The sequence below is a fragment of the Cavia porcellus genome, unplaced genomic scaffold (genome assembly GCF_034190915.1).
Source record: "Cavia porcellus strain 051 isolate PalLab524CR breed Dunkin Hartley unplaced genomic scaffold, mCavPor4.1 scaffold_32, whole genome shotgun sequence".
NCBI lineage: Eukaryota > Metazoa > Chordata > Mammalia > Rodentia > Caviidae > Cavia > Cavia porcellus.
In genome coordinates, this window is record NW_026947515.1 from 46622543 (window position 1) to 46636364 (window position 13822).

A 13822-nucleotide genomic window follows, 5' to 3' on the forward strand; every position below is an offset into this window, starting at 1 on the left:
ATGTATCACAGCATATTTTATTATCTTTATAATAGTTGTTCTTTTAAACACGTATATTAAAATGAGATGAAATACAGAACATTATAGTACTTATCAAAACAGAATATTGAATAGAGCAATACCATTAATCAGAATAGAGCAAAACAGTAATAAAAAAATATTTGCCTTCAAAGAGATAGTACAAGGAAGTCCCCCTTATTTGTTATGGTCTGCTTTGTTATGGTCTGCTTCCCAGGAGAAGCTCAGATTTCTGGTTCCCTTTGCTAACAGGGGGTGACAGGAGAAGAGGGGTAGGCAAAGGGGATGTTATATTTTAGACCTTCCATCAGTAGGTTCACTATTGCTTAGTAGGGAAACAGGCTGCTTCTTTGGTTTCACAGCATCCTAAGTTCCCACATGGTGTGGCTCTCAGGAGCTGCTGCTGGTTCTCCCTCTGGAAGGGCCGCATTCTGCCAGACTGCTTCCGCTTATCAGGGAGAAGTGGTGCTTGCTTGCCTTCCAAGTGTCCTAAATTCCAGCACGGTATGGATCTCAGGAACTGCTGATGGTTTGCCCCTGGATGGGCCATAGTCTGCCACATTGCCACCACTTATCAGGGAAAGGAGGTCCTTGCTTGGCTTCCCAGTTGATTGATGGGATATTTATCTGCCTCTGTGCTTTGTGGGTGCTGGTCCTGCAGGCTTCTCACTGTGAGCTCTGCTTTAGAGACAGTATACAGGGAATCTTGCCATGACTCAGCACAAGAATCAGTGCTCTTATTTAACTGTTACATTAGCAGTGAGTTGCAATCTATCATCAAACTTGCTGTCTTCAAAAATGTGTATATATACAAAATTAATGAGCAAAACATGGATTTAAATTTGAAGAAATCAGTCTTCATTCAGCTGTTTTGTTTGGTTTTATTAGTTTAGTTTTTTTTTTTGTTTTATTGAGACAAGCTTTCTGTACGTATATCAGCTGGATTTGAACACCCTATGGAGCCTAGAATTGCCCGAACTCATGGAAGCCATCCTGTCTCAGGCTTTTGAGTGCTGGGATTATAGATATGCTCCACCACACGTTGCTTTTAATTCAGATTTGTAGGAGAGAATTTAAGATATCACAAACCTGGTGTCTCAACATTTGTGTGAGAAATATATATATGATCCTTTAGGAGGTGATGACCTTTGAGGATGTGGTGGTGAAGTTCAGCAATGAAGAGTGGAGTTTACTGAGTCCATCCCAAAAGAACCTCTACAGAGATGTGATGGGCGAAACCTTTAGGAACATGACTGCAATTGGTAAGGACAAAATACTTTTGTCACTCATGCTGTCAGAATGTTTTATGTCACTCATTAGTGCTGTTTCATTAAAAACAATGTGAAAATATTTTTAAAAATAGCTCAGACCTGGACACATTATATCATAACTCTAAACAAAATCTAATAATTTGTATGTATTATTCTAATGAGCGCTGGTATTTCTATGTCTACAATTCAGGAGGACTTGGGGATATCCAAGAAGCTGAAAAAGAATGCAAAATTTATTGGAGATACTTAAGGTAATTCGCACTCACAAGGAGAAGGAATGTTCATGAGTAATTAGTGAGTCAGTAGAAAAATGACAACCAAACAAATGAGGCACCATTCAATTTATTGTCAGTAATATTCTCCGAAGTCGTATAAGCTAGGGTATGTATGATGAGGGAATTAAATCATGAAAATGTATGACATTGCATATAGATGTGTATGAAAGGCATACACTTTGAGTTATGACATTCTCCCTTTAGTTTTTCTACCCATATATACATGTGAATACAACACATTCATTATCTAAAAATGTCTATGATTGCAATAGAATTTGAAATAAAACAGAGTGCTTATGTTTCCAAGCCATGCTCTAAAGAATCAGCCATTCTGAGTAAAATTCTTAGAAGGCTGGTGAAATGTTAAGTGCACTCATTCTGAATATCAGTGTGCATTTGTCTCTAGAAATTGATCCCCTCATACTTGTCCTGGATGTATTTTTAAAAATTCAAAATGCACATAAAATACTGATACATGCTTGCTCATATACAAATCAGATCGAGTTATAATAGATCAGGCCTTGAAGAAGCTTAGCTATCTATCACTGGATTTGTGGAGAAGGAAAATGTTAATAGACTCTCTGTGATTGTGCATTCTTGTAAATCCAGCACACTAGGAATCAGATTTTGCAGAATGGCAAAGTCAAGTTCAAACTTCACAGCTTAATGATCAGTGAAAATCTCTTAAATCAGATTTAAAAAGCTATAGATTTCATGCTAATAGCTGTTCTTCATTCCAAGCATGGAAAAGAAAAAAAATTGTGTTATATAATGTCAAAAAATAAATAATATAATGTCATTTGCAATAAGAAATTGGTGGTTCTTTCTCCCATCAATTCAGTGAAATAGCTCAGATATAAAACCTAAAATGTCATAGGGTTTCTTTTAGATGAGAAACCAAAATATAAATTGTGGAATGAAATGAAAGAGAGTTAATAGAGAAAAGTAAGACTGACCATATGGAAAAGGGACCTACATGTTAAGGACAGAAGGGAGATTGTGATGGGGAAACATACCAGAATGTTCTATATATGATACACATATGTACCCATGCCCAAAGTGAAGCTAAAGATTCTGCATTTCAAAAGGTACCAAATTTTAAGATTTCCAAGTGTGTACCAGTCTTTTGGGAATGGTTGTTTTCAAAATGTCTTATAAGGCCATTCTGTTACTTCCTGGTCAGAATTTTTTAGGCAGGAAAGTCACAATGTGAGTACAGTGAGGGTCTCAAACTACAATCAACCTATAAGCTTATAGCTGCTTAACTAATATTATTAATCAGGGGAACAAGTCAGCGAGAAAAGGTATGTGGAAAGAGCCAAGGCATTTTGTGGGAACAATAGGCCAGTTGTTCTGGTCATTGAGTATGGTAATTGATGCATATCTGGACTTCCTGGAGGAGGTGGTGGTAACTGTAGTACATTTCAAGCTGTTGTTTTTCTGTTCAGGAGCATGTAGACATGGTCACTGCATCTTCACCTTCAGGTCTGCCTTTCTAAAGCTGTGCCTGTAGCAGTGATTGTTGTATTTAGTTTTTTGCATTGACTCCTTGAGGTTCCATTTCCTCTCTGATTGTATATCAATTTCTGTCTATATTGACATCCTTTGCTGAAATCACAATACTATTTGAATGGATAAGATGATGTTTATACATTTAAAAATATTCATTAATACAGGCCAGGGCTTTAGCTCAGCAGGCAGAAACGCCTTCCTGGGAAGTGCTAGGTTGTAACTTTGATACGTCATACCTAAAAAAAAATGTAATATAAATTGCAAAGAAAGAAAATAATTTCATTCGTGAAAATGTAGGTTTACAAAGTCTATAACTAAATAGGTCAATGGCAAATTAAACCTTGTTAATAGTTATATTTAGTATCTAAAGTTGTTGGGGCTGGGGATTGAGCTCAGTGACACAAGCAGCTGCCTGGAGAGCCAAAAGTTATGAGTGCAAACCCTCATACAAAAAAAAATTCACAGTTTTCAAGATGCAGGGCTATGAGCACATTTATTGAAACTGATACGTGTTATTTAATAGGCTCTATGTTTCTTTTGTGGTCTAAGAAATACCTGAAGATAACATGGCAATTACAGTGAATGATGTAATGTCCCCTATAAGATTGCTATTTTCTGAGTTGTTTTTATTTTTTGTTTTCCCACATACTTGAAAGTTAAAAATGTTGGCTAATGCTGGGTCAAAAAACTGTGATAATCATTTTTTTCAATTTAATGGTATACTTCCCTATATCCATTAAGAACATTTTATTTGCTACAATTACTCCAAGTCAAATTGGTAAACAATTCTTAAAGTTACAGGCAGCTGAGTTAGTTAGAAATACAGGCAGCCACACCATGATATAGTGGAATGAAACTCCTGACCTTATATGTCTGGTATAAGTTTGTGTTCTCTAAAATGAAAGAATGAATTTTAGGAACAACAGAGTTGAAGAGCAGAGTATATTTATTGAGAGAAAGAAAGTGAAAGTATTTTTCTCTAAATAGGATATTTTCAAAGTGGGAAGTGGAATCAGTGGACTTTACCTTGAAGTCACTTTCCTCTCTCCTATTCAACCTACTGTGGCCAGAAAAGAATCTCAATCAGCTACTTGCATATCACCAATGCCACCTTTAAGCACCACCCAAGTCAAAAACTATATGTATGCCTCCCACACATTTCCAGAAGAAAAAGCCAGATGCCCAGTGGTCCTGGGGTTCTATCATCTTAGAATAAAGGCCATTTTGAATTAATATTCTCTTCTTTACTACACCAAAAATCCTATCAGAAAGTTTCTGTCTGAGAGAAACAGAAGGGGTGCTGAGCTAGTAGCAAAGGACTCTGTCTTTTCTAAGGACTTTATAGAATAAAATCATGTAGTGAGATAGGTTTAAAATGGGTTAGATTACTGAGGTTACTGAGGAGATAAATTAGCACAATAGAGAAGCAGAATATAAGAAATGTAAACGTGGTCCTTTACTTAAAGAATATGGAGAGGAGCCCACAGCCACCAAGACTATGAGGCTATGCAGGGCCTCATAGCCACAATGGCTCAACTTAAACTTCAGCTTTTTTTTTTCCAACTGACTAGGGGGATATGGCGTATATGTGACTTTTGACTGCATGTGGTGCTTGGAAGGGACATTTATGTCATGCCAGGAGCTGATGGGAATTTTCTTTAGGACCCTGGGGAGGAAAGAGGAAGTTGTATTCAAGGGGAAAAGAGGAAGTGACCATATGAGTAAGCACCCCTGATTTCACATTCTTCCACCTTGAACAACCACCATGAGGTCCTGTAATTGTTTCTAGGGTAAAACTCTTTCAAATACATCCTTTGGTTTGAATGAAGAAATCAAAACAAAGAATTTTTGCTCTCTGACTGCCTCCACAGCTGGTGATAAACCATTCATAAGAAATTTTGAGTCATTTCCTTAATGCATTTTAGATTCCATAGCCAAAATTACAGATTAGTTGACTTTCAGAAAAAGAAGCAGCACTTAAAGGCAGGGATAAAGGCCTTCAATGCAATTATACCTGGCAAGGTGAGATCAACATTGTGTGATACAAACTTTAACTGATTTCTCTGACTTCAAGCAAGAAAAATGTTTATATCGATATTGCTATAGCAGAATGAATCTCCCAGTCTACTATGTTTAATGTGAGGGTTTTTTTTTTCTGTAAAGTCAAAGAATGAATTTTAGGAACAACAGAGGTTAAGATAAGAATGTACTTATTGAGAGAAAGAAAGCTGCCTCAGAGAGCGAAGGAGTCCTGAGCAGGTTGCCAAACATTGTCCTTTCCAGGGAACTTTATAGAGTAAAATCATGTGGTGAAATGAGTTTAAGGTGGGGAAAACTAGAAACTCACAATGTAAATGGGTATAAGATGGGAAAGAGCTATGGTACCCAATAGGATTATTAAGTTCAGGTAAAGCTGATTAAATTGGGAACAAAGGGGGAAGGGAGTCACATAGAAAGCAGGCATTCTTAGGCAGCTGTGACTCTTCCCTTAGGGGTTTGGGAGGGTGACTTCTGAGTTCCTCAGTATGATAGGAACTATTTAGAATGTCACTCTTTAGGATAAGGATACATTTCTTTGAATGGTGACTCCTGACTTCCTCAGAGTGCTAGGGAACTATTTAGAATATCTATCCTTAGGATATGGAAGAATTTGCTTATCATTGTCTTGAGCCTTGGCCCATAGCATGAGGTGTCAGTCTTCCCCATAGTTGTAAGGTATCTGGTCTCCTGCATGGGCTCCTTGGAGGACCTAGCCCTGGTTCATGCCAAGAGTATTTAAGTAACTCAGGTGCCTGTAACAGACTGTTTGGAAAACTGATTAGAGATGTCTTGTGGTCTGGGTGAATGATCTGGGGATGACAATGTGCAATGTATATACCAGTTTTGCTCCCTGATTGACATGTTTTGAAATTCAATTTTACTTGATGCGCTCTTTTTTCCTTGAAATAAAACGGATTTGAAAATTAAAAGCCTGAGGTAAAGCTCTTCAGTACAAACACTGCTCTGTCGAGCTGAGTTCACCACTGTAGAAGAATGACAGCTCCAGAAGTCTCTGCAATACAGTCTATCATTTGGGACCCTCGCTTTCAGGGAGGGGTTCCTTTCCCTGTTTATTCTTGACTCAGATGGAGAGCAGTAGAGCAGGACGCAATCAGTGATGAAGGGGCAGGCTATATGAACTGTCCAATCAGGCGGGCCATTGCTGGATGTGACTTCTGTCTCTTCTGTTGTCTCAGCATGATTTATCTGTTCTGAGTACAATAGTGGTAGCAAAATGCTTGCTGGATCTCATTTAGTACATTCGATGTCCTGTGGCTTGATTAGCAAAGAACCTGAGAGATCCTGGAACCATGGAATAGTGAGGTTGTGGATGGAAGCCCAGAAATAGGGTGGATTGGGTGAAACCAGTTACAAGTATTTAGGAGTAGTTCCGGTGTCTGGAGCCCCAGGTATTTAGTTAGCTTCAGCTTCTGAGGTCCTGCAGCATTGCCCATGGGTCATTCACTGTCCCTTTTGCCTCTTGCTATTGGCAAGGGTGATTTGGGGGTCCCCAAACCCCTGGCTTCACTATGAGAGCAGCAGACTCAAGTATCATCTTTCAAATTCATTGCTAGCCTGATAACTCCACCATCTTAGGCATTGGAAGGAGCTTGGGAAGACCCTGACCATGATGATTTGTAGCTTGTAGAGCAGTAATGAACTTGGTCTCTGCTCACTTTCCTCAGAGTAGCAGATCTGGAATGTCTGGAATTTATTAATGTCTGTAATATGTGGCCTCATGGCCACAATGGCTCAACTTAAACTTGGCTTTTTTGTATTTATAGTGATCTCCTTAAATTATAGTATGTTCTCATATTTCCATCCTCAGGACAGGTAGTGACAAAGGTCCTGAGAATTCAGGGATTTGTAGTAGTGTGCCTCAGTGGAGAAAGGCTTCCCAAACACCTGGTGAACTATGCTTTCCAGGCAGGCGTTCATGCCACTGAGCTAAATACCCAACTATGAAAGTGTTTTCTGTGTAGTATGGAAGATATCCACATTGTTCCTCAGAAAGTGTTGTGTGTTGTTGGAATTTTTCTGTATTGTGTGCCTATAATGTTTTAAAACAAACCAAAGATATCTTATGCAGTCTCTTTTTAAGTTTCACTTTGTTCGGTGTCTCAGTCAGGGATTGTCTATTTTAGACAGCTCTGTAACTTAGGATAGCCCCAAATTCAAGGAAGAACTCCTTCACCAGCCTCCCAAGATATATTTCTTATATTTGAATTGAAAGTGATCACTTGGTGACAGTGAGGTATAATTTACAGCTTGGGCCTGGTTTCATTTTATATACATATTTTAAAAATACAGCCATTTTCCACTAACACTTGAGTTATTATTTATGTACCATATTTGATGTTATTTATGTTTTGTTCTATGAAAGCAAATTAATGTTTCAAAATTCTGCTTAAGTATATTAAGAACAAAGTACTCATTGGCTTAAATGAGATTTGAAGAGACATCATCTGTAGTCTATCAAAGTGATTGATAAGATTTTTTTTGAATATTGAAATTGGTAAAATACAACAGAACAAGGCAGCATAAGGCCAACTAAGATCACACAGTGAAATTGGTACCCAACTTCACAACGGGTTACTGGGATAACAGTAATAGGTATCACAGTATATTTTGTTATCTTTGTAATAGTTGTTCTTTAATCACATATATCAAAGTGACATTAAATACAGAATGTTATAGAACTTATCCAAACAGAATATTGAATGGAGCAGTACCATTAATCAGAATAGAGTGAAACAATAATAAAAACATTTTCCTTAAAAGAAATAGTAGAAGGAAGTCCCCCTTATTTGCTATGGTCAACTTCCCAGGAGATGCTCAGATTTCTGGTTCCCATTTGCTAATGGTGGGGGGTGACAGGAGAAGAGGGATAGGGAAGTGGGATGTTTGATTCTAGGTGGTGCATCAGTAGGTTCACTATTGCTTACTAGCGAGACAGGCTGGTTGTTTGGTTTCACAGCATTCTAAGTTTCAACATAGCATGGATCTCAGGAGCTGCTGCTGGTTCTCCCCCTGGAAGGGCTGCAGTCTGACAGACTGCCACCACTTACCAGGGAGAAGTGGTGCTTGACTGGCTTCCCAGTGTCCTAAATTCCAGGTTGGCATGGATCTCAGGAGCTGCTGCTGGTTTTCCCCCTGGAAGGGCTGCAATTTGCCAAACCACCACTGCTGACCGGGGAGGGGAGGTGCTTGCTTGACTTTCCAGTCAATTGATGGGATATTTATCTGCCTCTGTGCTTTGTGGTTGCTGGTCCTGCAGGCTTCTCACTGTGAGCTCTGCTTTAGAGACAGTGCAAGGGGAATCTTGCCATGATTCAGCACAAGAATCAGTGTTCCTATTTGGCTGTTACATTAGCAGTGAGTTGCAATCTAGCATCAAATTTGCTGTCTTCAGAAATGTGTATATACACAAAATTAATGACCAAGACATGGATTAAAATTCGAAGAAATCAGTCTTCATTCAGCTGTTTTGTTTGGTTGTATTTGTTTAGTTTAGTTTTGTTTTATTGAGACAAGCTTTCTGTATGTATATCAGGTGGATTTGAACACCCTATGGAGCCTAGAATTGCCCTGACCACACTGATGCCATCCTGTCTCAGCCTTTTGAGTGCTGGGATTATAGATATGCACCACCACACTTTGCTTTTGATTCAGATTTCTAGGAGAAAATTTAAGATATCCCAAACCTGGGGTCTCAACATTCCATTGAGAAATATATGTATGATCCTTTAGGAGGTGGTGACCTTTGAGGATGTGGTCGTGAACTTCAGCAGTGAGGAGTGGACTTTGCTGAGTCCATCCCAAAAGAAGCTCTACAGAGATGTGATGGGCGAAATCTTTAGGAACATGACTCTGATAGGTAAGGATAAAATCTTTTTGCCCCTCATGCTGTCAGAATATTGTTTCTTGCTCATTAGTGATGTTTCATGAAAAAGAATATGAAAATATTTTTAAAAATAGCTCAGACCTGGACACATTATATCATAAATCTAAACAAAACCTATTAATTTGTATGTATTACTCTAAAGAGTCCTGGTATTTCTATGTCTACAATTCAGGAGGACTCGGGGATATCCAGGAAGCTGAAAAAGAAGGCAAAATTTACTGGAGCTACTTAAGGTAATTCGCACTCACAAGGAGAGGAATGTTCCTCAGTAATTAGTGAGTAGCAGAAAAATGACAACCAAAGAAAGAGACACCATTCAATTTAATGTCAGTAATATTCTCTGAAGATGTATAAGCTAGTGTATATATGAGCGAATTAAATCATGAAAATGTATGACATTGCATATAGATGAATACGAAAATAATACACTTTGAGTTGCCTTCAGTTTTTCTACCCATGTCTACATGTGAATATAACACATTCATTATCAAACAATTGCTAAGTTTGCAATAGAATTTGAAAGAAAACTGAGTGCTCATGTTTCCAAGACATTCTGTAGAGAATCAGCCATTCTGATTAACATTCTTAGTAGCCTGGTGGAATGTTATTGCACTCATTTTGAATATCAGTATGCAGTTGTCTCTAGAAATTGATCCCCTCACACTTGTCCTGGATATTTTTAAAATCTCAAATCTGCATAAAATACTGATACATGCTTACTCACATACAAAGCAGATTAAGTTATAACAGATCAGGCCTTGAAGCTTATCTATCTATCACTGGATTTGTGGAGAAGGAAAATATTAATAGACTCTCTGTGATTGTGCATTCTTGTAAACCCAGCACAATAGGAATCAGATTTTGCAGAATGGCAATTTCAAGTTTAAACTTCACAGCTTAATGATCAGCAAAAATCTCTTAAAATAGATTTTTAAAAAGCTACAGATTTTATGCTAATACCTGTTGTTCATTCCCAGCCCAGAAAAGAAAAAAATGTGTTATATAATGTCAAAAAATAAATAATGTAATGTCATTTGCCATAAGAAATAGATGGGTCTTTCACCCATCAATTCAGTGAAATAGCTCAGCTATAAAACATAAAAGGTCACAGGGTTTCTTTTAGATGAGACACCAAAATATAAATTGTGGAATGTAATGAAAGAAAGTTGATAGGGAAAAGTAAGACTGACAATATGGAAAAGGGAACTACAGGTTAAGGACAGAAGGGAGATTGGAATGGGGAAACATATCAGAATAATCTGTATGTGATACACATATGTGCCCATGCCCAAAGTGAAGCTAAAGATTCTGCATTTCAAAGTACCAATTTTTAAGATTTCTAAATGTATGCCAGTCTTTTGGGAATGGTTGTTTTCAACATATCTTACAAGGCCATTCTGTTGCTTCATGGTCAGAATTTCTTAGCAGGCATTAAAAACAGAACTTGACATCAATGCAGTCATTAAACTGAGACCCATTTCACTGTGAATCTTTCTTTTTTTTCTTTAATGTAAGGAAAGACTAAAAAAAACAAAATAAGTAGAAATAATACCACTTTCAAAGTGAAAATAAACAGTAAGAAATCTAAAGACAATGATTACATATGCTGCTCATAGAAATAGTTAATGAAACACAAACTGAAACATATGAAGTGGGGATTCAAACAGCGAGACTGCAAACAGTTTTGTTCAACTCTTCAATAAAAACTTTGTAATATGGTTATTAATCCTATATGTGATTTTTTTTTTACAGAAATGACAAGCTAGGGAAATCCTATGGACATACATCTTGGAATCAGTGTAAAGAAGTATTCCTTTGTACTGCAGAAGGTAATGTGAATGTGAAAGAAGCAGAAACACACCACAAAGTTCAGATCCATGAAAAATATTGCAGTGGAGAGAAATCCTATGCATGTCAGCAATGTGGAAAAGGGTTCACAAAATCTGGACATTGTAAGCAACATGAAAGAATTCACACTGGAGAGAAACCCTATGTATGTAAGCAATGTGGGAAAGGTTTTACCTGACATGAACATTGTAAGCAACATGAAAGAATTCACACTGGCGAGAAACCATATGTATGTAAGCAATGTGGGAAAGCTTTTACCCAACATAGAAGTTGTAAGCAACATGAAAGAATTCACACTGGAGAGAAACCATATGTATGTAAGCAATGTGGGAAAGCTTTTATCACATGAGCAGGTTGTAAAAATCATGAAAGCTTTCACACTGGAGAGAAACCCTATGTATGTAAGCAATGTGGGAAAGGTTTTACCAAACGTGGAAATTGTAAGCAACATGAAAGAATTCACACTGGCGATAAACCATATGTATGTAAGCAATGTGGGAAAGGTTTTACCGAAAATGCACATTGTAAGAAACATGAAAGAATTCACACTGGAGAGAAACCATATGTATGTCAGCAATGTGGGAAAGCTTTTAACACACGGGCAGGTTGTAAAAAACATGAAAGGCTTCATACTGGAGAGAAACCCTATGTATGTAAGCAATGTGGGAAAGCTTTTACCCAACATAGAAGTTGTAAGCAACATGAAAGAATTCACACTGGAGAGAAACCATATGTATGTAAGCAATGTGGGAAAGCTTTTATCACACGGGCAGGTTGTAAAAAACATGAAAGGCTTCATACTGGAGAGAAACCCTATGTATGTAAGCAATGTGGGAAAGGTTTTACCCAATGTGGAAATTGTAAGCAACATGAAAGAATTCACTCTGGCGATAAACCATATGTATGTAAGCAATGTGGGAAAGGTTTTACCGAAAATGCACATTGTAAGAAACATGAAAGAATTCACACTGGAGAGAAACCATATGTATGTCAGCAATGTGGGAAAGCTTTTAACACACGGGCAGGTTGTAAAAAACATGAAAGGCTTCATACTGGAGAGAAACCCTATGTATGTAAGCAATGTGGGAAAGCTTTTACCCAACATAGAAGTTGTAAGCAACATGAAAGAATTCACACTGGAGAGAAACCATATTTATGTAAGCAATGTGGGAAAGCTTTATCACACGGGCAGGTTGTAAAAAACATGAAAGGCTTCATACTGGAGAGAAACCCTATGTATGTAAGCAATGTGGGAAAGGTTTTACCCAATGTGGAAATTGTAAGCAACATGAAAGAATTCACTCTGGCGATAAACCATATGTATGTAAGCAATGTGGGAAAGGTTTTACCGAAAATGCACATTGTAAGAAACATGAAAGAATTCACACTGGAGAGAAACCATATGTATGTCAGCAATGTGGGAAAGCTTTTAACACACGGGCAGGTTGTAAAAAGCATGAAAGGCTTCATACTGGAGAGAAACCCTATGTATGTAAGCAATGTGGGAAAGGTTTTACCTGACATGAACATTGTAAGCAACATGAAAGAATTCACACTGGCGAGAACCCATATGTATGTAAGCAATGTGGGAAAGGTTTTACCCGACATGAACATTGTAAGCAACATGAAAGAATTCACACTGGCGAGAAACCATATGTATGTAAGCAATGTGGGAAAGATTTTACCCGACATGGACACTGTAAGCGACATGAAAGTTCACACTTAAGATAAAACCAGTGTATATAAGCATCATGAAAATTTTTTGAGCACAAGAACATATTGCGTAATGTGTGAAAAACTTCACACTGGGCAGAAAACTTATATATGTAAGGAATGTGGGAAAGGTTTCCGCAGAAATGTTCATTGTCCAATACATAAAAAAATTTACACTGTTGAGAAACCCTGTTTATGTGAAGAATGTGGGAAAGCTTTCACCACATATGGATTTTGTAAAATACATTAATGACTCCACACTGGTGAGAAACCCTATGTATATAACAATGTGGCAAAGCTTTTACCACATACAGTCATTGCAAAACACATGAAACAATTCACACTGGGGATGAACTACTGGCTACGTAAGCAAGTGGAGACACTTTCAGCAGCCAGATTGTAAGTGAAATACATGAAGAAGCTCACACAAGAGATAAATCCTATGTGTTATGGGAATACTCTTAGTACACATGATCATTGTTACATATCTGAAAGAGCTCACTGGATCATATGTGTATTAACAGTGTGAGAAATATGGCAATCCATATTTCTTGTTAAAAACATAGAAAAAGCAGCACTCTTCAGACAGTTTACATCTAAGTTTACTTTAACATTCCAAGTAGACCTGAAGAAATAATCAACACAGAAGTTAGATGTCAAACATGGCATCTTGTAATTAAACATGGTAAACTGAAATGGGCGTTTCACTTTCAAGTATGGATAGTGCCCATGTACTTAATACATTTGTCTTTAAACCTTAATTTTTATATTTTTGGTGAATAATTATTAAAGAAAAAAACCAAAAAATGTAGAAATAATACAGAAGTTCTAAAAAATAAACAATAAGAAATCACTAGTTGATTAGTTACATATTGTCATCTTAGAAGTAATTGTTCAAGTTACAAAATTAAAACATACAAAGTGATAGTCAAATAATGACACTGCAAACGGTTCACCTCAGTGATCCAACAGGAACTTATTATTATGCTTATATGTTCTACAAACTTGTTTTTTATCTTAAAGATGGTAAGATTAAACATGACAAACCAGAACAGTTCATAGGGAAACAAGGAAACACAGGTTTCAAAGCAAGTCCACTGAGATGTTCATTTTCTATCTTACTGTCTCTAGTTTTCTTCAGAATAGTTGTTCCCATATTCACATGCATTGAATATATACTGAACATTATAGAACTAATCAAATAATTACAGGATGATGTAGGCTTTTGTGATTTTCAAGAC

The 13822-nt window shown here is 37.2% G+C and overlaps 1 protein-coding gene and 1 pseudogene across 1 annotated transcript; both read left to right on the forward strand.

Annotated features, from left to right (window-relative positions):
• The first annotated feature begins 1159 nt into the window (after positions 1–1159).
• LOC134474390 (zinc finger protein 431-like) lies at positions 1160–11061 on the forward strand. The gene is made up of 3 exons (XM_063242219.1): positions 1160–1280; positions 1480–1540; positions 10773–11061. Exons 1-3 carry the CDS (start codon positions 1160–1162, stop codon positions 11044–11046), a joined length of 456 nt encoding a protein of 151 aa, XP_063098289.1. The 3' UTR covers positions 11047–11061.
• LOC134474363 (zinc finger protein 709-like) lies at positions 11056–13289 on the forward strand (annotated as a pseudogene).
• Positions 13290–13822: the final 533 nt, after the last annotated feature.